Here is a 25,045-nt window from a genome sequence, read left to right as displayed (position 1 = left end):
CAGAAAGAAAAGTGTCTTAATTCCCTTAAAAAAACATCTGTAACACCATAGGTGGTGGAGATAAGAGGAAAACAAACATTTTAATAGCATTTTCCATTTATGCCGTTTGGCTCTCTGCTTCCCCGTGGAACAGAGAGTTTATTCAGAAACAGACGACAACCTAGTCAGACATCACACCTGCAAGTCACACAAGGGGCAGTCTTTATTCCAAATTGCCAAACATACCTATAAACCACAACATAACACAGTAAAGAAAGACACCCTCTTGAAAATGTCTATTTAGCTCTTCTATAGAATATGAAGAAATAATTTCTAAATCAAGATGGCATTAACAGAAGTATTCAAAACACATAACAGCATTCAACAAAGCACCAAAAGGATTTAAAGAGGGCTAGACTAAACAAAATTATACCTGAAATAAACAAAGATCAAAGCTTAAAGTGTGACAGCAGAAATGTCTTGAAAAAACATTTCAGACATAGGTAAGATGACATTGCTGGTTCATATCACATGAGAAGAGTACCTGTTGCACATTTTATTGCTAACATACAATAGAGACAAAGTTCCCCAAATAAGAATTACACTGTGGATACAAAGCTATGACTAATATTCTTTTCAAAGCTCTTACTAAACGATAATAGAAAGCCTCTATCACAAAATTATTTTATCTTTTTCCACTGAGAATTGGAGTGCTTTAAAACTAAACTACTTGAAAAGCTTACTAGAACAAAAAAAAAAAAAAAAAAAAAAAAAAAAAAAAAAGCATAAATCTGCTATGTAGGGAAAAAAAGTGCCCAAAGCTTAAGACTGCACCATATGAACTGGAAAGTCTGGAATCAGAATTCTGAAGTAGGGACTAGACACCTACAGTCTTTAGACATTTCAGCTTCCGGATAAAATACAGACAAACGTGAAGTAAATATTTCTTCATAAGAGCGAAACAAACAAAAGTAGCCTTACATTGATAGGAAAATGTCAGCTTTTACTGGTGTCTAAACAGTTTTAGTTCTAATGTGAACACATATTTTTATAGACATTACTGATAGTTCTCCTAGTTCCTGTGATATATCCTTCAAAGAATAGCTAAATAGGAGGTAAGATCTCTGCTTACTGAAAACTGTGATCCTCTTAACAGGTGGCTGCAAAACTTACCTGTAAAACTCTCCTGTGATGACATTCTTGTGAAAGATTAACTGTTCAGAAAGCTCAACCTTATGTTGATTTTACTCTAATAGGGTAATATAATGAGGTGCCATGTGAAAAAAAACTTACTTAGGACTACACCTGCACTACATAAGATTATTAAATAACATACCACAATTATTTTGGATTGATATTTTCCCACAAAGCATTAATTTCTGACATACTATTCAGTCACAATCACTTTCATTTGAAACTTTAGAAGCACCTTTGAACAAGTCACAACTGTTAAAATGAGGAAAGAAACAGGCTACATTTATTTAAAAGGCAAGCAATTATTTGGAGAACACTCTTTGAATAGTTTTTTTAACCGATCTTTCTATAAGTTGTTTATTCACTTGCTTGGTGTTTTTAAATTTGTTTTACAAAATACTAGCAGAAGAATGACAGCACTAAAGATAGGCCGACAAGTAAGAAGCCATGACTTCCATGAGCCAATAATTAGCAGCCCCTCAAAGAAGGAGCAAACTATCAGAGAAAAATCATATTTCTAGAGAATGATTCTGCCATTGTACATTTACTTAATATTTATTATTATAAAAAGCGCAGGTAGGAAAAGCTATAGTTAAAAATTCCACCAGTGCTTAACAGCAATCATTTTTAAAATCCCAACCTATTTCTGTTACTTTCAGAGATTTGCTCAAATTTCTCAGACTAACTTTTTATGCTGGGCATCTGGCACAATCTGCTTCCAAAGAAATAACAATGGGTCAAGAAAGAACACGTAAGTTTTCTTATAAGCTCTTATAAGAGTTCTTCACCTTCTATCCTTTGGGCTATAACATAAAATTTGACAAAAATGTCACTGATACTTCAGAAACGTGCTATTTCTAATCATCATTAAAATCCATCCAAAATCTGACCAGGTTATAAGTTTCTGAAAATTAGAGACCCTCTGGAGCAAAAATTCCATGACAGCTGCTAGTTCTCTGAAGATTTATGTTTTCATTTGGTATTCTTTAGTCCTTCACTTTTAACATATACTAACAAAGTAAGCACTTTTAACTAGAACTAATAAAGAAATGAGCATCATTTTCATAAAGCATAGCCTACACCAGAAATACCAGTGTTAAGAATTTTAAACTGTTTTCCAGAAGCTGTTATAATGCTAACCCAAAAAAGCACGAGTTGTGAAAGTTGCCTTTACTCTTAATGAATTGTAAAATTGCAGTCAGGAAGTGCAGAAGAGAAAAAGCAGGATCTAATGAGAAAGTTAAAATAAGTTATATATATTTATTTAATGGGGTCCACAATAAAGCTTGGAATGATATCTTGAGAAAAAAAAAAAAAAAAAAAAAAGACAGATCTTAGTGTGCTACTGACATCACAGGCAGAGGTTTGGACAAATACTTGCAGGACAGAGAGAACTCGAGCTGGCTACTGAGCATGAGTATTAAGAAGATGAGGATATAATCAGTGCGTAATTGCAAACATTTCAAGCCAGCCAAGAGTACAGCATTAGCCATGTTAGATTAAATTCACTGGAGGACATCCAGAAAAGGAGATCAGAGTGAAAGAAAAGGACTTCTAAATAACTTGTTTATATTCATCTCAGGCCATAAGCAATAGATCACAGAGTGAACAAAGCTTGCTGAATTATTTTCATAAACTGCAACCTAACTCAAAAAAAAAAAAAAAAAAAAGACTATGGGACTACACTTAAGCAAAAGGGGAAACATGGAAAAAAAAAAAAAAAAGTGAAAGCTCAGAAATACATGTGATCGGTCACAAAGGAGAAAAGGAGAGATCCAAAAAAGGATTTCAGTGAAAAAAAGATTTCAGAAAAAAGATTGGCAATCCAGCAAAAAATCATGCTGAAGGAGTGACTTAAGAAGCTTTATAAGAACCAGAAGAAGCTTTAAGAAGAAGCTTTATAAGAAGAAGCTTTATAAGAACCAGACTAAGACAAAAATCAAAACAGCCACATGAGTAACTTTAAGGAATGAGCAATCACCAGAGCTGGATGTAGCAGGGAGGGAGGATAGCAAAGCGGTAGATAAACCTGCCTCTGACCAGGACAGGGTTACAGGAGCTTTGGGGACAGCAGTTTCAGCTGAGTGAAAAGGACGCCAGCCAAACTGGAGGTGATCCAGCATGGAACTACAGGCAATAGCTGTTAAGCGGCACGTCTGATGAACTCAGAGATGAAGGAAGAATATGGGACTGGCTGCGCTCCCAATTTTGGAATGGAGTCCAAGATGATATATCTCCTAATTCTAGATTGGTAAATCTTTAAATACTGCTTAAGGCTAGTCTAACTCCTCTGTCTTTGAAATCAACAGTTAGGTCAACATTAAAACCCTGTTCTAATGAGGTAAATGGAAAAAAGATAAAGAATCAGAAAAAGAAAACTATGGACATGGAGAGAGTAGCAAAAGGGAACACGAGTAACATCTATTTTTTTTTTAAAGTAATAATCATCATCACAAGAACATTTTTTTCACAATAATTGTTTCATTTTCTTATGTGACATTTGGCATTTATTTTCTGTAAGATATGTAATTTACTCACTCTATGAAGGAAGATAATCTAGAAGCCAAACTTTTACATTCTCAGCTATGAGTTTATACTGCAGTACTAAAAGTTTTCACCCTTACAGGGCTTGTAATGAACAAACACGGAGTTCCTGTACTATGGATTCCAACGCTGAAGAAGAAACACATTCCCAAATTAAGGAGTAGCAGATCTCACATTTGTGTCCTGTGAAATGCATATTTGGATCATAGTGTTCAAGGCACATATATGCTCCTTTGAAGAGGGATACATTATTAGTTGCATGCACATGCACAAAGCTTTATGCAACTTCTCACATTGTTTCACAGGAACATCATCTATTTAGGGCACTTGTACAGAAAACAGTATTTGTGGCTTACCAATATCCCAACTCAAATTGAGATCACTGGTGAACCAGAAGCATCTTAAACTACTGGTGCAGTGTTTACATGGCTGTAGGCTAAACTCCTGTTTCTTTTCAGACAGTCCATACTGTTAAATATGGTCAATGAAAGATGACTATAATAATTCTCTAGATAAAGCATTGTGTAACAGTTAACTTCTGCTTCTTTCCAAATTTTTAATTTAATAAAAGTCTGTTTATAAGTGAGGAGAAACTTTTTTGAATACAACACTTATTAAAAAAAACTTCAAAGAAGATGACATTAATTAAAATATATGATAAAACCAAGAGAACTGAAAAAATTGTAGAAATGTTTAAACAAACTGAAAAATAAGAAACATGTGTTTTCCTATAACTTTATTGAGTATGTATTGAGTATGTAAGAGGAAACTTTCAGATGGATAGTGATTTTAAGGTGCTTGAATAATATTATTATAGCCATACTCCATTTCTCATATTTTCCAATTAATTTAGAAGTTTGAAAATACTTCAAATACCCTTAAAACACACACACAAAGACTGAATGTTGTCTGAGTGATTTTGTAGAAGAACTAGGTTATCTAGAAAAGCTTGTTTGTTTTAAGAATTTATCCCAACACACTTATTCCCTTTACCAGCTGCATTATGTTATTCTTCAACAAAGATGAGAAAGACTTCAAAAAAGTTAAAAAGTTCTCTTATATCAAATCATTTCCTATTTCTAAGCAAGATTCATTTTCATGGGTAGAGTAGAAATGATCTTAAATTTACTGGTAAACTATTAAGTAGATTAGGTAACATTTGTACATTGTTTCGAAGTCATTTAATGAAAAAAACTTTCAGTCACATAGACCAGTACAAAGAATGGTTAAAGCTAAAATTTTAATGGCAAGGATCACATAAATAAGTTCACTGTAAAACTTCAATGATTGTACAGTATCGCACAATAGAATCACATCCTAATGTTGAATTCATTATCCAAGGGGAAGGAACAGCATGTTAGGCGATGTCTACAATACAATCTCTTCTAAAGTTTTGTAACTGTATGCAAATACCACCAATAACAGCACTAAGGCCACATAGCCCAAAGGCACAGATAAAAATGTAGTTGGAATGCCAGTAAATCTGTGATTTTCCTTGATTTTGTATCAAAAGTTTGTTTGTTTGTTTGTTTGTTTGTTTTTTTGGGGGGGGGGGGTTAGAGCAGCGGGAGTTATCTAGCACAGATGTGTCATTTGCGTTCTGTAAACATTTGTGACACACTTGTCCCTCTTTGAAAAACAGATAAATAAAACTTTTCCGGTACTTACATCAAATGTGGGTGTGCTTTGCTGGGCACTCTGATTACATGGTTCTCTGAAGCAATCGGTGAACGGAAGTAAGAGACCCATTGCAATAATACGAGAACATAATTTTTCTGCTTCTTCTTGTGGTGCATTTTCCTGCTGGCTGAAGAGCTTCTCCAGCAGAGTTCGTCCTGCCAAGGTGATGACATATATCAATAAGAATTTGTAGCTATATATGGGATACAAAGTTTAAGGCTTTATAACGCTTACTGAAAATCTCAACAAATATTAGAAATAAAGTGAAATAAATTTAAAAAATATGGAGAAAAGCAACTGACAATAAATATTTAATACAAAATAATTTTATAGAATCATTTGGACTGATTGGAGCCTGATTACCTGGTACACTAAAGAAAACATATATTGAGCTGGCTGCACTGTGGAGTGGGAACAAAAAGTACGATTTGCTAGTGAGACATCAAGTTCTTATTTATATTATACAATTATCCTGATGGGAAAAATGAGATATTACCAAGGAATGAAGTAACTTTTTCCAAGGGTGTCACACAAAGTTATTAAAGAATCAAGTCTCCAAGCTCTTGGAATGAGCCTTTGTTTTTTTGAATCACAAAGTGATCATATTCTTTAAGAAACTGTGCTCCAGTTCTGTGGAGAAGCTCTCAATAGAAGATCAACAAAAACAACATCATAAAAAAAAAACGACAACTACTCTGCTTAAAATGACATTTAATACAGCTCCAGAGCAGCAGAATGCTAAAATGTATTGCCACAAGCAGCAACACATATTTCAGAGAAGTAAAACTTAAAGACTTGGAAGAGCGATCCATTCCTATTACAGGGCCAGATTTCACAATCAAAGTGTTTTCATTGTTATCTGACCAGAGCATGAAAGGAGGGCATATGTTATAAAGCACATTAGAGAAGACAATGCTAGAGGTCTGAAAGAATTTCAAGCTGTGTGAAGTTCGCCAGAAAGAGACTAAAAAGAAGTAGTTGTATACAGAGGCTGGAGTAAAATCTACATTGTAAGAATACTAAATTGCTTGATTAAGCTCTACAATGTCAGAGGATGCCAAAGTTCAGATTTATGGGATATAAAAAAAGAGATGAAATAGACCTACTGGAATAGAAAAAGCAGAGGGAGTAATAAAGTTAATTTCATGGTTTAGTATGAACTAGCTGTGAATACAATTTGTACCTAAATCAGTTTCTATACTCTGTTTTTTTCCACTCACTCATTAGAAGCCAAAGTTATTTTCCAGAAAAAAACGCACTACATTAAGAAAGTAATTTAGTGTCATTTAAACCAATAACAACAATACTGCTTTTCATGTACAAATTTAAGATTTCTTTTCAAATGTTGACTTCATTCAAAATGTAAAATTTCCCAGGCCTTTTTGAACATACAAAAAAAAAAAGAGATGCTTTTAAAACATCTGGATGTGATTTGAAAAGGATATTGTAAGTGACATTTAGCCCAAAGTTTCTGTATTATTTTAACTTTGCACGGCAATGCCGTCTAAAATTGACAATACAATAAAATGTTAGAAGTTATTTCTAAGATTTTCCTCTCCACATCTAAAGATCTGATAATTCTGAATTATTAGTCCAAGTTTCCTAGCCTTTCATTAGACAAAACACACAAAGCCAGGGGATAGGTCTGTAAGAGAAACAAGTTTTGTTATGTTCTGATCAACTTGCTGATTAATTTGTCTCTGTTCCTTGGTTTCCCCATCTACAAGGTGAATTACTTATTCAACATATCCCTCTATTTATTTATCTAAAGACAGCACAGCTGTTAAATCTTCAAAGTCCCCTTTAATTAAATTAATTGAAGAGGGGTTTTCCTACTAGCTGATATGCACTGTGAGTTTTTAATATCAATTTACACAAACTTGCAGCAATACACAGTAACTCCCTCCATGAAGAGGCAACAGTATGAAACCATGGAAATGAAGCACAAACAAGGAGCTACCTGCTGACATTTTGGTTATTTGTTTCAGTAATCATTTTTTGGAGTTGTACTTGCAAATGCTTAGTGGTGCTGTTAATAATGGAAACATTTTTTTCTGCAGAATCATATTCAAGAAAAAAAGGGTAAATTTGATTTAAAAAAATAGCTACTACCCTTTTACTGCAATAAGTCAGTTCTACTAGACATAAATGGTGACATTTAGCTATACCAGCAAGTTGTAGAAAAAATAAGACCCCAAGACTGGTGTCACAGTTATACAGGGGCACTAACAGGCAGCATTTCTGCTTCAATTTCTGGAGCAAAGCACATCAAAGTCCTACAACACAGAAAGTTGCCTAGTTAAAACAGAGGCTACAAGAGATGATGATGAATGGAAAAATTGATAGTTTATATTATGTAATTTTATTTTGTGCATTTTAAATTACATATAAAATATAATAAATTGCATGTGCCAGAGTTATTGCCCTTTGCTCACAAAAAAAGAGAGTATGCAAGAACACTACACGTTTCTTTATGCTATATTAAATATACCAAAGTCATGTATTGCATTGTAATTTGTGACTTGATTATTTTTACAGGTGTTTCAACATTTAAATAATTATCATTTTTAAAGAGCGTTCTCCTGGATGTACAGCAGCATACTTCTTCCCCCCCCATTTACTCAGTTTAATTTGTATAGTGGTTATTAACTGATGTCTTTTAATAGGCAAAAATAAGGTCTCTGGAAAATAGTTTAGCATTAAGCCAATAAAGAGTAAGCAGGTGTAAAAAATATCATAGATGAACTTCATTTCTTGTACATTTCAGAGGCAGATGGCCAAAATGACAAAAGTAATGCAGAGCAGCGTTCTATCCAGTCTTGGAATAAGGAGGGTATTGAAACTTATTTAATTATTTTAGCTATCACTTTTTAATCTAAAAGAATCAACCATTTAATTCTGGATAACTTCAGTAACATTAAGCTGTCTTTTGTAACAAATACACATTGAATCAAAAGGGTTTTTTTTGTTTGTTTGTTTGTTTGTTTTTTTAAGACAAAGGTAATAATGTCCTAATAAAGCTGTGTTCTAACACTATCTGCTCCTTGCAATGGCTGTGGAGACCTGACGACAGTGACAGAACTTGAAATTAAATAAATATATTTAGCTAGTTCTTTTAACACATTTTACCAAATGGAAGCTGAAACACATTTAATTTTCAGTGCATACAGAAATAGCTTCTCTGTGAACAGCTGTGGGAGAAAAATTCCCGTATCAACATTATATCTTACAAATTTAAAGTACTTCATAATCAATGGAGGGTTAAGCCACTGTTTTTTTTGTTTGTTTGTTTGTTTTGTTTGTTTTTTCTCCCTCTAACCAGCTACAGCTTAACATCCAAATGAACGGTCATTGCAAGCACGAGAACACCTCATCGAACATAAGAAAACAGCCAAAGCTTTAAAAAGACAATATGTTTTTCCTCAAAACAGGGTGAGGAGACAAACCCTACCAAAAGAAAGCATTTCAGTATTTCAGAATGTTACTCTTTCTCCACGAAGCAACATCACACCATGCTGCTTCATGGATGGACAGATGGAATTGCTGCACTAGAACAGCTCCAGAGAGGGCTGAGGCTACTTTACATAGGAGGATGACATACAAAAGCCACTGCCTACCAATAAGTAGTTCCTCCCTTGTTAAGCTGGTATTGCTTTCAACTACTTTCAGGCAAAAGACACAGTCATCACTGCAGCAGAGACATTCCACCTCGATAGTCCTCGGTGACCCATGGAGACTGGTGGGCTCCCATACCTTGCCACCACCTGACCCTGGTGCTCCTGCACTTGTGTCAAAGCAACCATATGAAAGATGCTTGTGAAGCAGAAGAGGTCACATGCATGATTTTGATTCATGGATGATAACAGTTATATTTTTGTGGAGGTACAGCAAAATATTTCCTTTAACACTAGACTCTGCAGACAATTAAACACTTTTGTTTGGAACTAGAACTAGTTTTCCAGTGCCCTATCTATACTACACACTTTTGGAACTAATTCAAATTAAAGTGACTTTTCATATATACACATGAAATGGGAAACACCAACTTGACAGTGTTAATCCCCAAATCTATACCTTAAAAAAAAAAAAAAAAAAAAGAGGTCACAACCATATTCAAAGCATAGGCTAAATTCCAGACAACTTCAACAGCAATATTTTCAGCTAAGATTTTTCATCTTCAGTCTATAAATAGAATGCAACAAAAACAGTCTTTCTCAGACAATAATAATCACCTCATATTCATAATTTACATGAGTTAATATATAAACATCTAAGCATGTTCTCAGCAGGTGCAGATGGCAACAAAAAAAAAATGAATAACTAAATGATTAATGATTATCAAATGATTAGCTGATTTCTGTTACTGGGATTTAAATGCACTCTTAAAGGAATTTCTCTGGATTACTTTCACATGCCATGAAAATATTAAAGGGCAAAGATCTCTCAGCAGATATTTTTCTAAAAGGTTAAATAATTCCATTTTTAAAATATAATATTTTTTTCCCCTAAAATCCCAGGTCATGACATTCCCGGAACCCATCCTTAACCTTTACCTCAAGTATTGGTGGGGGGGGGGGGGGGGGGGACTGTCAGGTTGTCAGATTTTTGTATTAGGTACAAGAACTGCTACAAAGTTTCAGTCTCAGGTCAAATCAATATTCTGAGAATCTTGCCAAGACCCTTCATCAAACAAAAAGAGAAGTGTGATTTTTTAGGAGTTTAGAGTTAAAACAAACAAACAAACAAACAAAAAAACAGTAAGGAACAAAAAGACTCCTTCCCCCTTCCCATTTTACAAAGGCTTACACAATTATTTAAGGAAAAGAATGAGAACGTGAAATTAATCTTGGAAGTATCAGGTACTCTGCCTTCCTATGGATATTTTGTGAAACATGGTTCAGCTGAGGTTTTCCAGCTCAGCTTCCATTTTCCCTTTCTCCTCCACCTCCATGTCATCTGCTGCTTCCTCTCATTCCTCTTAGGATGAAGCACTATGACCTTGTCATCTCCTGTGTGACATTACAGTTCTTCATTCTATCAAAGACTTAATTAACACTGTTTATCTGAAACACCTTTGGCAACAATTATAGAACATATAGATTATTCATCAGAGAATGAAAACTCACAAGGTCCAGTATGGCTCCCGTTACTTTTTGAAAGATGCAGATATTTGCAATTCCTGGATGTTCATTTTCAACTTTCGATTTACTACAACCATATCTACTCAACTGTGTGGTGAAGGAAGAAAGGAAGTCTGCCCCCTACCTAAAGTCAATCTACAAACATTACTATTAAAAATAATATAAAATATCAGAGATGTAATGACTATAACGATTTCATACAATCACTCCAAGCAGTGCCATCTCATCACAAGCACAGGTTCTTCCTTGCCTGGAGTCCATGTGTATACTTTACACCTCCACACAAAGGACAGCAACTGCTGCTGCTAGCACCAATAACCTTAACCACCCTGTCTGCCATCACCTTGATGGAGTCGCATCTGATGGGAGATGATGTTTAGAAGGAAATATATTTGGTTTTTCTATTACAGTTACTTGATATTTCAGGGCACCTTTTATTTCCTTCTCTAACAGACACCAAAAAGATGAGGATCTCCACAACTCTGAGGGTTAGCTTTGACTGGGCTGTCTATAGAGCTATTGAACGGTGAAGGTGCCTTCTGTGTGGTCCACAGAGAGACATGGCAGATCCTGACTCAATGAATGCACTTTACAGCTTTCTTCCTATCTGGTCTGCTTAGACAACAAAGCAGCGAGCAACAGAATATTTAAGAGCTAACAAAATAGTTGCAGACATACTAGAAAACCCACACTTGCCCGCACTGAGGCACTGCACCATACCAGAGCTCACAATGTTTCTCTGAGGAGTGTGTTGTTATAACCTCACTTTTATCTTTAAAAATGTGGCTCTCTGCACTGCATCTGCAAAAGCCTGGGAGGATAGCTGCCAGTGAGCACAAGTGGAGCCTAACAATCAAATTGCATTATATTCAGAAAGCTCCCCCTTCTGCTGGTCTCATGCGATTCCCTTTTCTCACCAGCTACACCACACTTTCACCATTAGCGGAACAGCTGCGTCAGCAAATCTTAACCTATGCAGGCTGGAGACAGGCTTTCCGTTTTAATTTCTCCCAAGGAGAAGTGAATGACTTCAGTGTAACAAATCCTGAAAGCCCTATTCAGAATCATGTCAAGGGTGACTCATGCACATACCGCTTATATCTTCAAAAACCCAAATCAGTTTGATTTTTTTTTTTCCCCAGCTTACTCCTCCTCCCCGCCCCCACTTCAGCAAGATCAGAAATGCTCACACAGCAAAGCTTTTTCATAGGCTTTGAAGCAAAAAGTACCATAGGCCTTGCTCTATTTTGGGGACTTAAGAGAGGAAAAAAGGAAAAGGAAGAAGAGAGAGACAAAATGGTGTATATCCATTTTGTGTATGTTTTCTATCAGTCTTACAAAATATTAAGAGACCACTGTAGTCTTATGTTTTTTTCAATTCACAGAAAATTACGATTGCAAACATAGTTCAGTATATTTAAGAAAAATAGGGAAAAAGAAGAGCCAATTTTTACAGCAGTCAAGAGTTAGGAAATTTTTGCTCCTCTCTCTCAAAATCATTTTTTTCCTGTTCAATTTGTTCTCTCTCTTTTTCTACATACACAAACACCAAGGTCATAAATTAGGCCTAGATCATCTGACAAAGCACTGAGCTGTGCAGCGTCAAATGTTTCCCAGAACACTGGAATAGGACAAGCATGTCTGAGAGAAAAATCCTGCGAAGGCTTCCACAGTGGCTGGTAAGTGAACTACATGCAATTTCTTAAATACCTCACAGTACAAGTTTTAGTCCTCATACTTCCCTAAACTGCAAAGTAAAATCTTGCTGAATAATTTCCTAGAGGCAAAAGCATCTCACTTCATTTTCACCTTTCTCCTGTTTAATATGCTTTCCTAGGTCTCAGGTACACAAAACAAAGTGACTAGTATTTCACATATAAAAATTAATATTTCAAGGATCAAAAGTATTACATTTATTTAACACTTCCCTTTCATTTCTTAATAGTTTCAAATTTCAAGGTAGTTTTCCAGCTAAAGGGTAGCAGTCAGCCTACATGTAAACACAACGTACAATGTGACTGCTGAGAAAGAAGAGGTTTTCAAAGGTGCACAGTGAACCTGGGGAATGAAAGAACTGGAAACTGGTAATCTAGCTATTTCTTATTCTCTTCAAATAATAAGCCCAAGAGCTGCATAAATACATATTAAACATATATTTGCATTAAAAATAACAAATTAATTTAGTGTCTTGCTTTCCTGAAACCTGACCTGAAAGATTATGCCCACTGTTCTGGGATTAGAGAACTCATTTATTGGACTTTCTCACTGCAGAGCTTCTAATCCTCTGCCGACTTAAATTGGGAAATTGTTCCAGATCTCTCATCCTGCGAGGGGTTTTGTTTTTGTTTTTAAAGGGGACTGAATTTTAATTGACAGATACTTTCTTTAAATAATGTGAGCTTTGTTAAACAAAATGTTGAAAACCAACAAGCAACATGTCTGCATACACAACATGGTTTTGAAACAACAACAGAAAATCCCTCTAAAAGAAACAAATACAAAATAAAATGCATCATGAATTAGTTTCCAGAAAATTCAAACCTTAATAATTTAATAGTTACAAAACTTGTCAAGGTCTAGGGTTATTGTACAAATTCCTGTGACTGTCATTAAGATATATTTCATTTCACTTTTATTCTCAGTGTAATAGCCAGTATCTGCATGTTTCCAAGGGGGAAAAAAGCAAAGGCAATGTATCGATTTCTTTATATTTTTTAAATATGTTTGTTATATTTATATCTTCTAGTATTTAGGGTGTTACCAAAGTCAGGGATTCATGGAAATTCTTAAGAGGACTATTCTTTCTTTCCTTGATAACCATCTAGTAGACTTTCTGGCTTTGTTCACAGGGATGGTAGGAACTGAACCCCAAAAATCATCTTAAATTTAGATAGACTTTCTGCTTTTGACTTCTGAAGAGAATTCTAAGAGAACTAGGAAAAAGACAAATGTCAGCACTATTCTCCTCCTTCCAGTTTTTAATGCCTGCCTGCACACAGTCCAATGTCATTTCAAAGTCAGAAATATTTATTTATTAAATTCTACGAAGGAATATATTTATTGATGGAATGATAACATTCATAGACTCTTAAGCAACTGTAATCAAACTACCAATTATTAATTCAATTTCTTCTGTTCTGTATCAAAGAAAACACCATGCTTTACTTGTGTCAAGTTCTCTGAGTCTCTTGGCATCTCAGTACTCCCCTTTCTCGACACTGTCCTCTCTTAGCATTCTCTGGACTGTTAAAAATTTTACTTGAAAAATCTTGACTTGTTCTGAGTTGGATCTGCAATGTACCAACCCTTTTCCAGTTCAAGCAAGTAATTTTTTTTTTCTTTTTATTTCAGCCATAAAGTTATCCATAACAGATTTTGGATTGTGCTTGAAGATGGTTGTTATCATTCAGTTTTCAACTCACTCAACTAGAACAAGCAGTCCATTGTAGAAAGAGAAGCATGTAATACCAACAGCTTCAAGTGTTCAAGGCACCCCCAAAAATGCCATGTGTAGAACACGTGTGCTTACTTCAGGAAGCAAGGGTACAAGCTGGAGCTGCCACCTGCTTCTGCTGCCACCTCTGGGGCCAACACAGCACAGGAGAGGCAGAAGTGGCACCTCAAACAAACATCAGTGAAATGCTTTCAGGCCCTATCTGAGGACTGCCAAAATCTGAAAACGAGATTCCACAAAAATGAAGATATCAAGGAAAGCTGCCCCAGAAAGAGGCTACAAAGTAGAGGTTTTTTTTGTTTTTTTGTTTTTTTTTTTTTTTTTTGGTGTGTGTGTGTGAGTGTGTGTTTTCTTTTAAAAAAAAAAAAAAAAAAGCCCTACCATTGATCTCATTGTTGATCCATCATGTCCCATGACAGAACTAAGCATCTGTATTTTTTTAAACAGCTTGTTCCACTTGGGCTTGCTAAGAGACATGACAACACCACTAATTTCAGCATAACATCCAATGGTCTATTAAAATATTAACTTAACTCTATGCTAGACTTGCACTGATCATACTTGAAAAGAGACAAAGCAATTTTAAATCATGAACTGGTTAACACAGACCTTGGTCCTGGTGAATGAACTCCTGGAACAGCCCATCTGATATCAGCCCATCTCCTAACTTTGAAATTTGGGTTTTAATACAGGAAGACAAGAGTTTACCAAAAATTTCCATTGGTGATGAAAAGGCTGAGTCCAGCAAGTGCTAAGGTCAGGAGCCTGCTCTACTCCCGCAGTAACTATGCAATGAAATTCCCCTGCCTGACCAAGTGTATCATAGCACGAAGTAGAACTGGGCCAAAATGGATTTGTGCCCCTATGGTGGAAGAGAAGATACATGACAGCGTCCCTTGTCAAAGCCAACAGTAATTTTCATCTTTGGATAAGTGATTTGCAATATTCTGTTTTGTACAGAACCCAGATTAATCCCTTTCTACCACTTTTGCATTGCCTAGAAAACAGCCATGCATAAAAAAAATAAAAATAATAAAAACAGTCTTATTGATCTTTGTTGAAACGATGCTGTATTTTGTTCTATTTTACTTTACCTTCTTATTGAGTAGCCAACGATATCTTACAATTTCCTTCTTCAGGATTCATTCCAAAGCCTTGCTTGTTGCTGCAGCCAAACTGAAGAGGACTGAAATTGCCTGGATCATTTGCAACAACAACATAATACTTTTTCTAAAAAGCAGGTATTAAAACTTTGCTACCACCAGAGCTTCAAAATTTTAAAATATTTGTGATGGTCTGTGACAGTTTTTTCTGCATCTTTGCAAATTAGCAAGTCTCTTACGCACTCCATATTTCTAACGTGAATGTTAAGCTCCTTAAGATTTTGCTCTCACAGTGACAAAGTTTTTCTATCTTACTCCCACTCTGCTTTTTCTAATAACGCATAGACATTACAGCATAAATTGAGGCAAAGTATTAACTAAGCTTTTATATACGATAAAATAAGGTGCAAAGGTAAAGATAATATCTTACATTTCAATAGGTATATTCGATCATGTGAATGGTAAGAGTATTTTTTATGTGCCACTAAATGACTTTCAGAAGCTGATTTTTTTAAAGTAACAAACAATTCCCCAGCTACAATGCAACAGTGATACACAGTACAAAATACCTTTCTAAAAATATAAAAAAGATTCACGCTCCTACACCATTATATTGCTTGTCTGCCTTTCACTTTCCTTTATTTTCAATTTCTAACACATTATTATTGAATATTACAGAGGTACATTACTAAAACTTTCCTAATTTCAGAGTGGTTTGTATTAAAACAGAATCTGTGTCTGTCTACCAAATGTTTTAGGTATCATTTGCATCTCTGGCAACTTCCAGATTGTATTTTCTAGGTGCTTAGGTTCCTCTCAGCAAGTATTTAATTCTGTCCATTTTTACCCTTTTAGTTTCTGTGGTGATTTGCAACGTGAAGTTGGTATTCTGTGCCAAGTTCTCCCAGGCTGCTGGAAAGCCGCATTTCTTTGTCTGACTCTTTAAAGTGAGAAGCACCTCTGATGTTTTTTTGGGCAGCTATTTCTAACTGCTTCTTCTGTCAGTCCAAACTGATACACACAGCATGATTTTATGACCCAATTTAATAAAACAACTCGATTCCCAATCGTTCCACATTTCATTTAGCATTTAATTGCATCTGGCTCATCTCTACCTTAGAAGTAAATTCAAGTATTTGCACAAGCAACTACAGGTCACAAAACACAACTGAGCTGGACCAGCAAGCCTCTGAAGTGGGACATATAATAACTGATTTCTTTCAACCTAGCTATGATAGCCCTGATGCTTTCTTTCTCTACAGGACCATATACACCCAAAGTCTAATCTCCTCCAACAGCTGCTGACTTTTTACATTCTTAAACATTTACACAATGTTTAAGAGTGTTTTTTGTTTTTGTTTTAAAGTTAGGTACAAAGAAAAAAACACTGCTAAAATGAAGAAATGGAACAAGCAAAAAATTAGTTATGTTCCATGAAAAATAAATATATATGCCTGCCTATCTGTGCCATGTTTGTACATATTTGTGCCATATTCTATATTCCTTGAGACCTCATCCAAATAAACTTAATCCCATCTCCCTCACTGTAAGTAGGTCTTTATGTTCTTTCACTGATGTAATCAAATATTTCCCTCAGCCATTTCTCAGCATACTATATTGACTTGGCTCTTTGCATGACAAAAAAAAAAAAAAAAAAAAAAGTGTTTAGATACACACCCTCTATTGTGAATGCAATGTTTTAGGTTTGTGTTTTGTTTTGTTTTTTCCCCCCTAAATGAAAACCACTTCAGCTCCATGACTGTTAGCAGATGTTAATGTAGTTAATTATCGTGTTACTGCAGTATTGACTTCATTTTCCAGCAACTTTTTCCTTATTGGTGCAGGGAAGAGGGAAGTATACAACAATTATTTTCCCCCCTGGTATACACTACTTATTATGTATCTTCAAGGGACATCTGAGATGGATCTTGGCTTCAAATAAATTCATTGTGGAAGTAATTACAGTGGGTAGCTTTTTTTCTCTCTATAGTTTATCTATGCTTCCTCCTGATTCAAATTCACACCGGGTTCAGACCTCTGGCATTCCTGATAAATTTCATATAAATCTTAAGACTGAACAATTCATATTTTTATTGCCAAATAAGAACATTTCAATGGCAAGTCTCATTTCTTACTGGGCTTTCCTGCCACTATTTAGCTGTATATGTCAAGACACCAAAATTACTAAGGTCCCAAGCATTTGTGTCCTCTGAATTTATATATTTCTATTTAGTTTCATCCATATTAGGATTTACTATTACTGTGATAACACATGCACAATCTCATTACCACTGCATCTTACCTTTGCAAAATAGCTAATTGATTTAATGTGTTATATCATATATACACCTACAGATAAAATAGGTCATGTTCTGTATTCATCTATTCATGTTCTGAGAATAATGCAAAGTTTTGCATCAGAAAACACAGCCCACCTCCTATTCATGGTCAGGGAGCTGAGGCATTTCCATTGAAGGAAATTCATCGTCATCAGCAGTAACATGAAAATAAAAATGAGAAATTGTCATTTTGTAATCAACGTAATGCAGACCATCTCCTCGTCCCTAACTTCCTCCAGATGAACAGCAATGTAGGAACACAGGGAGTTGCTGCTGCTCACAGGCAGGAGTGAGGTGACAGTGTCAAGCCCTCATACATCCTTTCATCACCTTCTTTGCACAATGTCTGCTTTGTGCAAAGCAGATATATTCCTTGTATTAAATAACCTTATCTCTACAAAAAGACAAATTGTATGCATTAAGGTAAGTTTCCAGAAACCGTCGTATTCCACATGACCAGTATAGAATTATGCTTTTAAATGTGCCTGAAAATAGTCAAAGCCACAGCCACAAAACCACCCACACATATATGCTTTATCACTACTCTTCCTTACATAAGTTCACATTTTTAAAGGAGTAGTTTATAAGGAATACTCTTGGCCATATTCTGAGCTTGGTTAAACTAGAGCACAAACAAAATACATTGGCTAATTGGTACTTTCACATTTTCTGTCACTGTGATTCACATCAGCACTTGATCCCTCATAAAGCAGGCAGCCTATAATATTCCTGGGGATGCTTTTCAATGCCAAGTTTATTTTTATTTTTAGACACCACGATGTAGAGAAAAAGGTGAGGCCTGCTTTAAGTAGGTTTTGCACAAAAGAACCTATGCACTTTTTAAAAAGCCAAACATCTGGACACCACTAATCCAGCACCCTCCAAAAGAAAACAAAGCACAATTAGATCCAAGAAACATACTCAAACTTAAATTCCATATAGCTATTCATACCGGAAGAATCTCTTGCTCTTTTCACGTAACCAAAGTCACCGAAGCATACAATGTCCTTCATGACTAGTTCTAGCCATCTCCTCTGTGGGATGGATTAACACTGGTTCTAGGCCTCAGATCCAAGCAGAGCTGCGTGGACCTTCAGCTACAAACTGTTCTTTCTCCCTTTGCCCAAAAGTGATCAGCAGGAAACCAAAAAACCACATCTTTAGCTGAGGTGCAAGCTGGGCTCAACTCAACTCATCATACCTCAACTCCAGCAGAGGTTGCCTGAGAGATGCAGTCACCCAGCCCCATGACCAAAACCCGTTACTTCCAACGAAGCTCCAGATAAAGATCAAAGCATTAATCATAAGACTATCAAAACAACACTGTGGCAGCCCTGTATTCCAGTGACATTACTCACATTGCTCCGATTCCCATATTGCAGTGCTGGCACAGTAACATTAAAGCTGCTTATCTGCACTCAGCAGTTTCTCCATAATGAATTGCCCCCCATTTTCAAGTACTTTTTATGGTAGTTGGACTGGATTTTTGCTTTTTTTTTTTTTTTTTTTTTATTACACTCTCTGGGCTTGAGTTTTCTAGGCAAAAAGAGTATGTGATCATACATCACATGAAGGGATGTTCTTGGGTAGGCTACATTGAGGCTACATTGTCCCGCCATCAGATAAAAGACATTTGTATTACTGCTAAGAAACATCAGCAAAAGAGTATACTGTAAATAGCCTTACATAACAGTTGCATGATAAATGTTCTTCTCAGCACACCAATAAATACAAATCCATATTGTGTGCAACATCATGCATCAGAATACAAAAAAATTTACAAAAGCATCTAAAAAGATTTACTATATGTCTCAGACACAAGCTTTCATTCTAGTTTTTCAAGTTTCACATACTTATCTTTACTAAGACCTTTGTAGAAGCTTGCAGACAATGTACTGGAGCTGCAAGTGGGTGTAGGTGACATTAGCACTTTGCAGCAGTAACATAAAGTGGTCTTTGTGAGAACCAGGCTTGCATTCCATGGAAATCAGAGAGAGGCCATGATCACAAAAGCATGGGATTGAGTTCAGGTTTTTATTTTATGGTAAATCAGATTTTTGTTTGCTTCCTGTTTACAGCTAAAGTTAAGACAGATGTGAAACTGTGAACAGAAATTTAATGATAAATGGGCAGATTGAAATAGATTCACACACCAAATGTGTTACAGTCAGCCAACAGAGATTAGAAAGGGCATACGTTTGTTTTGATAAAGTTTAATTACAGCCCGGTGTAGCTGATTGAACATTCAGTTACATTCAGTTTATGTAACAGATCCTTCCTATCTGCTTTGCAATCACTGCAACTCAAATTAGTGCAAGGATAAACTCCTTTCTCTTAACTGAGCCTATTAGATCTTCTCTTTCAGTTATGTGAATGTTTGGAAACGTTTTTCATTTCCCACCATGACACTGTCTTGACGTTAGCAAATACCATTCATTGCCACATCCTGAAGAAAAGAACCAACCCTTATTCATTCAGGTTCAGCTTGTGTCCTCCTGGGACCAGAATGTGAAACCCGTGGCTCCACTGCACATCAGGTAACCTAGAACTTGTAATTACTGTCACTGCAATTTCAAATACAGCTGTCCTCATCAAAAAAGATCTGCTGCCTTAATTACAAAATACCCATAAATTTGTCCACACCAGATTCTTAGCCATTGTATCAAATTCAATTTAAAATACTGTACTGTACTTATTTCTCACATAAATCAAAAATAAAAATATTAATTAGAGGCAAAGTTAGAAAAGTGCCTTTTTTTTTTTTTTTGGCAAACTGTATTCTTTGCTTCTCCCCCTAAAATTCAAACAGGACTATTTTTTTTTTATTCATAGTTACAATTCCAGTTGTTGGTTTCCATCTACATTTCGCATTGAAGAAGCCTTAGTTCACATGGATCATTGTGAAAACCAAATGGCACACAGCCAAACTACAATGTTGTGCCAAAGTAGGCCAGTCATCTGCATAGAATCTGCTGTCATTAAAATCAATGACTGAAGTGTTGTGGAATATTTTACATTATTCTAGTTATAAACGCAAAACTGACATTGCAGTCACTGCACAGCAAGATGGGATTTTGTGCTCCAGGCAAGAAGCTAACATATCCACACACATACACACACACATAAAGCATTCTTTATAATTCCTTATTTCTACATTTATTTCTAAAAGCCTGATTGTAATCACCTCATTGATGCATGTGATGGATGCAATTAAAATGCAACAATTTTCCAAAACAATATTTACATTGCCAGGAAATTATTTCTGTAATTGTTGCTATGCAGACAGGTTTAAATAAAAAGACTTCGCTGCTCTTACAGCAATGACAGCCAGCTTGTGGGAATATAAATGTTCAGTTTAACTTCCCTTTTCCTTGCATGGTAGTTATTGTTTGTGTATTCCTGATAATTTTCAGCTTATATTTTATAGAAACCAGAAGACCAACCAAAAAGAGAGATGAAGTGTTATCATGTCATTTCCAATTCCCTCATTTCAAGCTACTCTGCATGAACTGAAAGGTGTAATTGTCCTCTGCTTGTAAAGACAGCTGGCATATACATGCAAATTAGGGTCACAGTAATTTCCATAAGAGACAGAACTACTGTTGCATTGGACAGTGGTCCCTTCACAATAACAGTATAACTGTTGGTGGGATAAGAGAAAACAAAACAAAAACAAAAAACTTCAATAACAGGTAAATCAAAAATTTATAAGGAAACATGAAGCTTGTTTCCTCAAAAATAAGGTTTTAAAAGTAACTGTCCTTGAGATTTGCCAAAAAATTATTTTCCTCATAGCACCACCATAAAACTGAGTCTAATGAGTGGTGATGCAATTTAAAGCTTTGCACTTTGTTTATAAGTTGTATATATATTGATAGCAAAAAAAAAAAAAAAAAAGTGTTTTACACACCAAAAACTTGGAAGTAGAGATCACCTCCAGTTGCAAAACTTTAAATAGGAATGTTTGAAATTAAATCTAAGTAAATGGGTGGAAGGGATTTAAAACACAAAAAGGATTCAGCTCTCTTTGGAGAGGGCTAGCTCCCCTGAGAGGGGAGGCTTTTTGTGTGAGGTTGGGGATTTCTATTCAAGACAACTGAAAAATGAAAGTATTCTCATTTCAAGTGACAAACGTTTTACCTGAGAATTTTGCACTCTTTGAGTTTGTTGCTGTGTGAAAAAAGCCACTAATTTTAACTTTGGTTTCCAGGCAGGTTCATTCACTAGTAATATTTTGGTGTCAAGTAGAACATAAAGCGTACAAAGAAAGTGAATGCAAGTGACTACAAGTTATGTAATTTTTTTAAATCTGCATTATAAGATAGCATTTTCATAATGAATAGCTGTTGATAGCTCAATTGTTTTCTTGTATGTGATTTTTAAATTATGTAATTGTTCCCTTCATAAATGATACTAATTTGTTTATTTTTCATAAAAGCACAAAAAGATTCTCACTATTTTTTGCAAATAGCTCTGATACATTGATACAGTTACTGTGCTCACACATGTAAAACAGATCCATTCAAAACAAACCTGGACAGTGTTATTAATTCAGCTGCTTTAATCTTACATATTCACTGCAAACATCAGTTGTATTCTTAGTGTTAATTTTCTTAAGTGAAAAATTAATGGAATATGTTGCTGAATTTACTGTGTATACATACTTCATATTTGACAGATGTAACAGAGGCCTTCTCTATTTGTCAATGCCTTAGCTTTTACAAAAAAAAAAAAATTGCAGATAGAGGAAAGAAAGGAAAAACAAACGCAAGCAAATGAGCAACAACAAAAAAAAAACACAGTGCAGGACAACATAATCTATGCACACTATTTCATTTTTAGACTGTGTTTCTGGGCCTTTTTGACAGGATGCAAGTTGCCGAATAGACAAGGTAAAAGAATGCTTTCCTGAATGAGTCACATGATTCAGCCTGAACAGCAGCCATCCAGAATTACCAAAATCTACTCTACAGTGTTTCCCTTCTCCATTTTATGCTACTTTTTGAAGCCATTAAAATTTTTTTCCTTCTCCTTTTTCCCCTTCTGAAGGGGAAATTGTTTTTTTTTTTTTTTTTTTTTTTTTTTTTTTTTAACTCCCCCTGTAGTGCTGTTCATCTGTGCTTGCATGCCTTTTTCCTTTTTGTACTAAGTGAAACCTCATCATTGCCTCAGTCTAATACCAGGTGCAGCTCTCAAATATTTACAGCATATCAGAATTATTACAGTATATCTTGTGCCTAGCACAAGAAAAGCCTGAACAGGCTCACAGTTACAAAAAGCTTCAGCTCCGAAAGACTCATTTAAGCAGAGAGCTAGTCTGCTTCAAGTAATGCATCTCTTAGCATTTTTCAACAAGAACACTTTTAAGGCATCCAGCCTTTTTCAACTGGATGTAGACAAAGAAGGGTAAAAAGAAAAACTTCAAAGAGTTAGGCACTTCCTTTACTGGCTGACACTGAATACAGAGAAGCTATTCTCATTAATAAAATGTGAATGTGGTTATAAGGTTAGGCCTTCCATTTTAAAACTGTCAGTTCAAGTAAAGACAACAGTACATGCAAAGGCCTGAATTCATGTATTTTAAATATATTTCAAAGACTCTCAAAAAACAAAAACAAAAACAAAAAAAAACACACATCACTCACCTGAAAAGACATTGGGAAATGTCTCTGCAGAAGCCTGCACCCCTGAGGACTTTCTTGAATGAGTCAAAGGCACTCTTTCTGTTTGAAATTTCTCTCTAAACCCCTTGTGCTCCAAGTAGCCTGCAGAGCCCACTTTCTGTGTTATCTCATATTTGTGATTAGATATCTCTTCTGTCCAGTCTGCTGAACGGCTAAACAAACCTGCCACACTAGCAGACCTCTGCTTCTTAATTGGGACTTTTTTGTGGAAGGACTCCTGCCTCCTTGTAAAGAGTGGGCTCTGGGATGGGGAGGGAGAAGGTGAATGGTTGGGAGAACTCAGTTGCCTAGTTGTAGTTTTGATGTAACAAGGATTAATTAGATAGGGCTTAAAGCATCCGGAACCAAGCATTGGACTGCCTGCTGTCCCCTCAGAGGACAAAATGCCATCTTTAATTTCTGTAGATAAACCATTATGCAGGTTCTCTTGACTGTCTGACAGAGTATGTTTCCCTTCCTGAGTCTCAGCAGCATGATCATGGCCTGCATCTGAAATACCATCCTCTGTTCCTGAACCCTGCAAATCAATAGCCTGCACTTCAGCAATGTGAGTCTCAGAATCTACTACTGAGGTTGGAGAACGTAGTGTGAAGCTGTGGGTTTCAGACGCATTTTCTACTGCAGTTCTGTTTAAATCATCTTCTAGTTCACCAACTAAAGCATCCACAGCAGTGAGCTGTCCCTGTTCCTCAATCAATAGCTTACATTCTTGTTTTTCAAATAAGCCGTTACCAGGAGAGCCCGTTCCATTTACCGCTTCTTTCAGTTCACGTTCAGTTGCACAGGAGACAGGAACGTTTTCCGCAATTTCAGATGCTGTTGGAAAAGCCTTCACAGTGTCTGGGCTACTCTCTTTGTCAGTGGTAGTTATTGAAAGAAACCGTTCAAAATCCAAGGGGGCTGCTTGAGAATTAGCCATGTGTCGGCCCATTGTTTTGGTGACAAGGTCCTCAGTTCCAACAGTAATTGCCCCCTGCTGCTGCTGCAGTCTAATAGCTTGCTGGATATCAGAAAGCAAATCCTCTTGTTCTGCAGCTGAATGGAAACTGTATATATCCGTATCAGAGCCAGAGCTGGTCCTTTGTCCATCCTGTGTCTCTGCAGCAGCTGGGACGGTTTCATTTCTGATTTCAAAATGTTCGGCATCTGTGTCTGAGAGACCCCCTTCATCTGCAGAGATGCTTATATCTGGAGTTTTAGTAACAATTGAATGAGTACTGTCCAGCTCTCCAGTCTGCAAGGCCTGGCTTTCCAAAACATCCTCCCTTGAACTACTATTCCCATCTTTAGCCTTGGACAGATTTTTTCTGATCCTCAAATTTGAAAATACTGAGGCCCTTGAGTCCGACTTATTCTTCTTTTTAGCAGATTCACTTCCTTTTGCATGCTTCCCCAGTCCCCTTCTGCTTCCCGATACCTTCTTTGTGCTATCCGTATCCTTCGGCCCAGAGGTATCCTCTCCTCCTTCATGCACATCACTTGTATTTTTCCTTAGCTTCCCATCTTGATTCCCCATGATTTTTCGCAGTGCAACACCTTCGGTAATCAAGCCATGCTCCCGGTTTTCTTTCCTTTGGCCTGCTGGCAAGATCCCCTCTAGCGATCCAGGTTTGTTTTCAGGCGGTGGTGATGCAAGTGAAGCAAATGCTTGCTGTGCCTCTCTCCCATCTGCTACAGCTGCCTTTTTGCATAATGTGCTGCTTGCACTGGGCTCCGCTGGGACATGCTCAGTACAGCACTGTGAGCTGCAGACAGCTCCTTCCAATGGCTGCTGCTCACAGAGCCGCCTGCTCTCTGGGTTTCTGCTGCACTCCTGTTTCTTTAGGAAAGATTCTGTGAAAAGTATCTCCTTTATAAAAGTCACTTCTTTTTCCACAGTTTTTATTGCCTGCATTGCAAGCTCAGAGTGTCACCAAATCATTTATAA

The 25,045-nt window shown here is 36.2% G+C and overlaps 1 protein-coding gene across 4 annotated transcripts in view; it reads right to left on the bottom strand.

The window, feature by feature from the left end:
* The window catches only part of FMN2 (formin 2), a 154,788-nt gene extending 129,951 nt beyond the window's left edge, over positions 1-24,837 (bottom strand). For all 4 annotated transcript variants that reach the window (XM_032185814.1, XM_032185816.1, XM_032185815.1 and 1 more), the window contains exons 1-2: positions 23,080-24,837; positions 5,386-5,552 (exon numbers count right to left, since the gene is read on the bottom strand). In XM_032185814.1, the coding sequence (XP_032041705.1) occupies positions 5,386-5,552; positions 23,080-24,634 (1,722 nt within the window). In that variant the 5' untranslated portion in view covers positions 24,635-24,837. The remainder of the gene's footprint in view (positions 1-5,385; positions 5,553-23,079) is intronic.
* Positions 24,838-25,045: the final 208 nt, after the last annotated feature.

This window comes from Aythya fuligula, chromosome 3 (genome assembly GCF_009819795.1).
Source record: "Aythya fuligula isolate bAytFul2 chromosome 3, bAytFul2.pri, whole genome shotgun sequence".
Taxonomy (NCBI): domain Eukaryota; kingdom Metazoa; phylum Chordata; class Aves; order Anseriformes; family Anatidae; genus Aythya; species Aythya fuligula.
The sequence above is the reverse complement of the archived record's forward strand: the minus strand, read 5'-3'. Positions and strand labels throughout refer to the sequence as shown.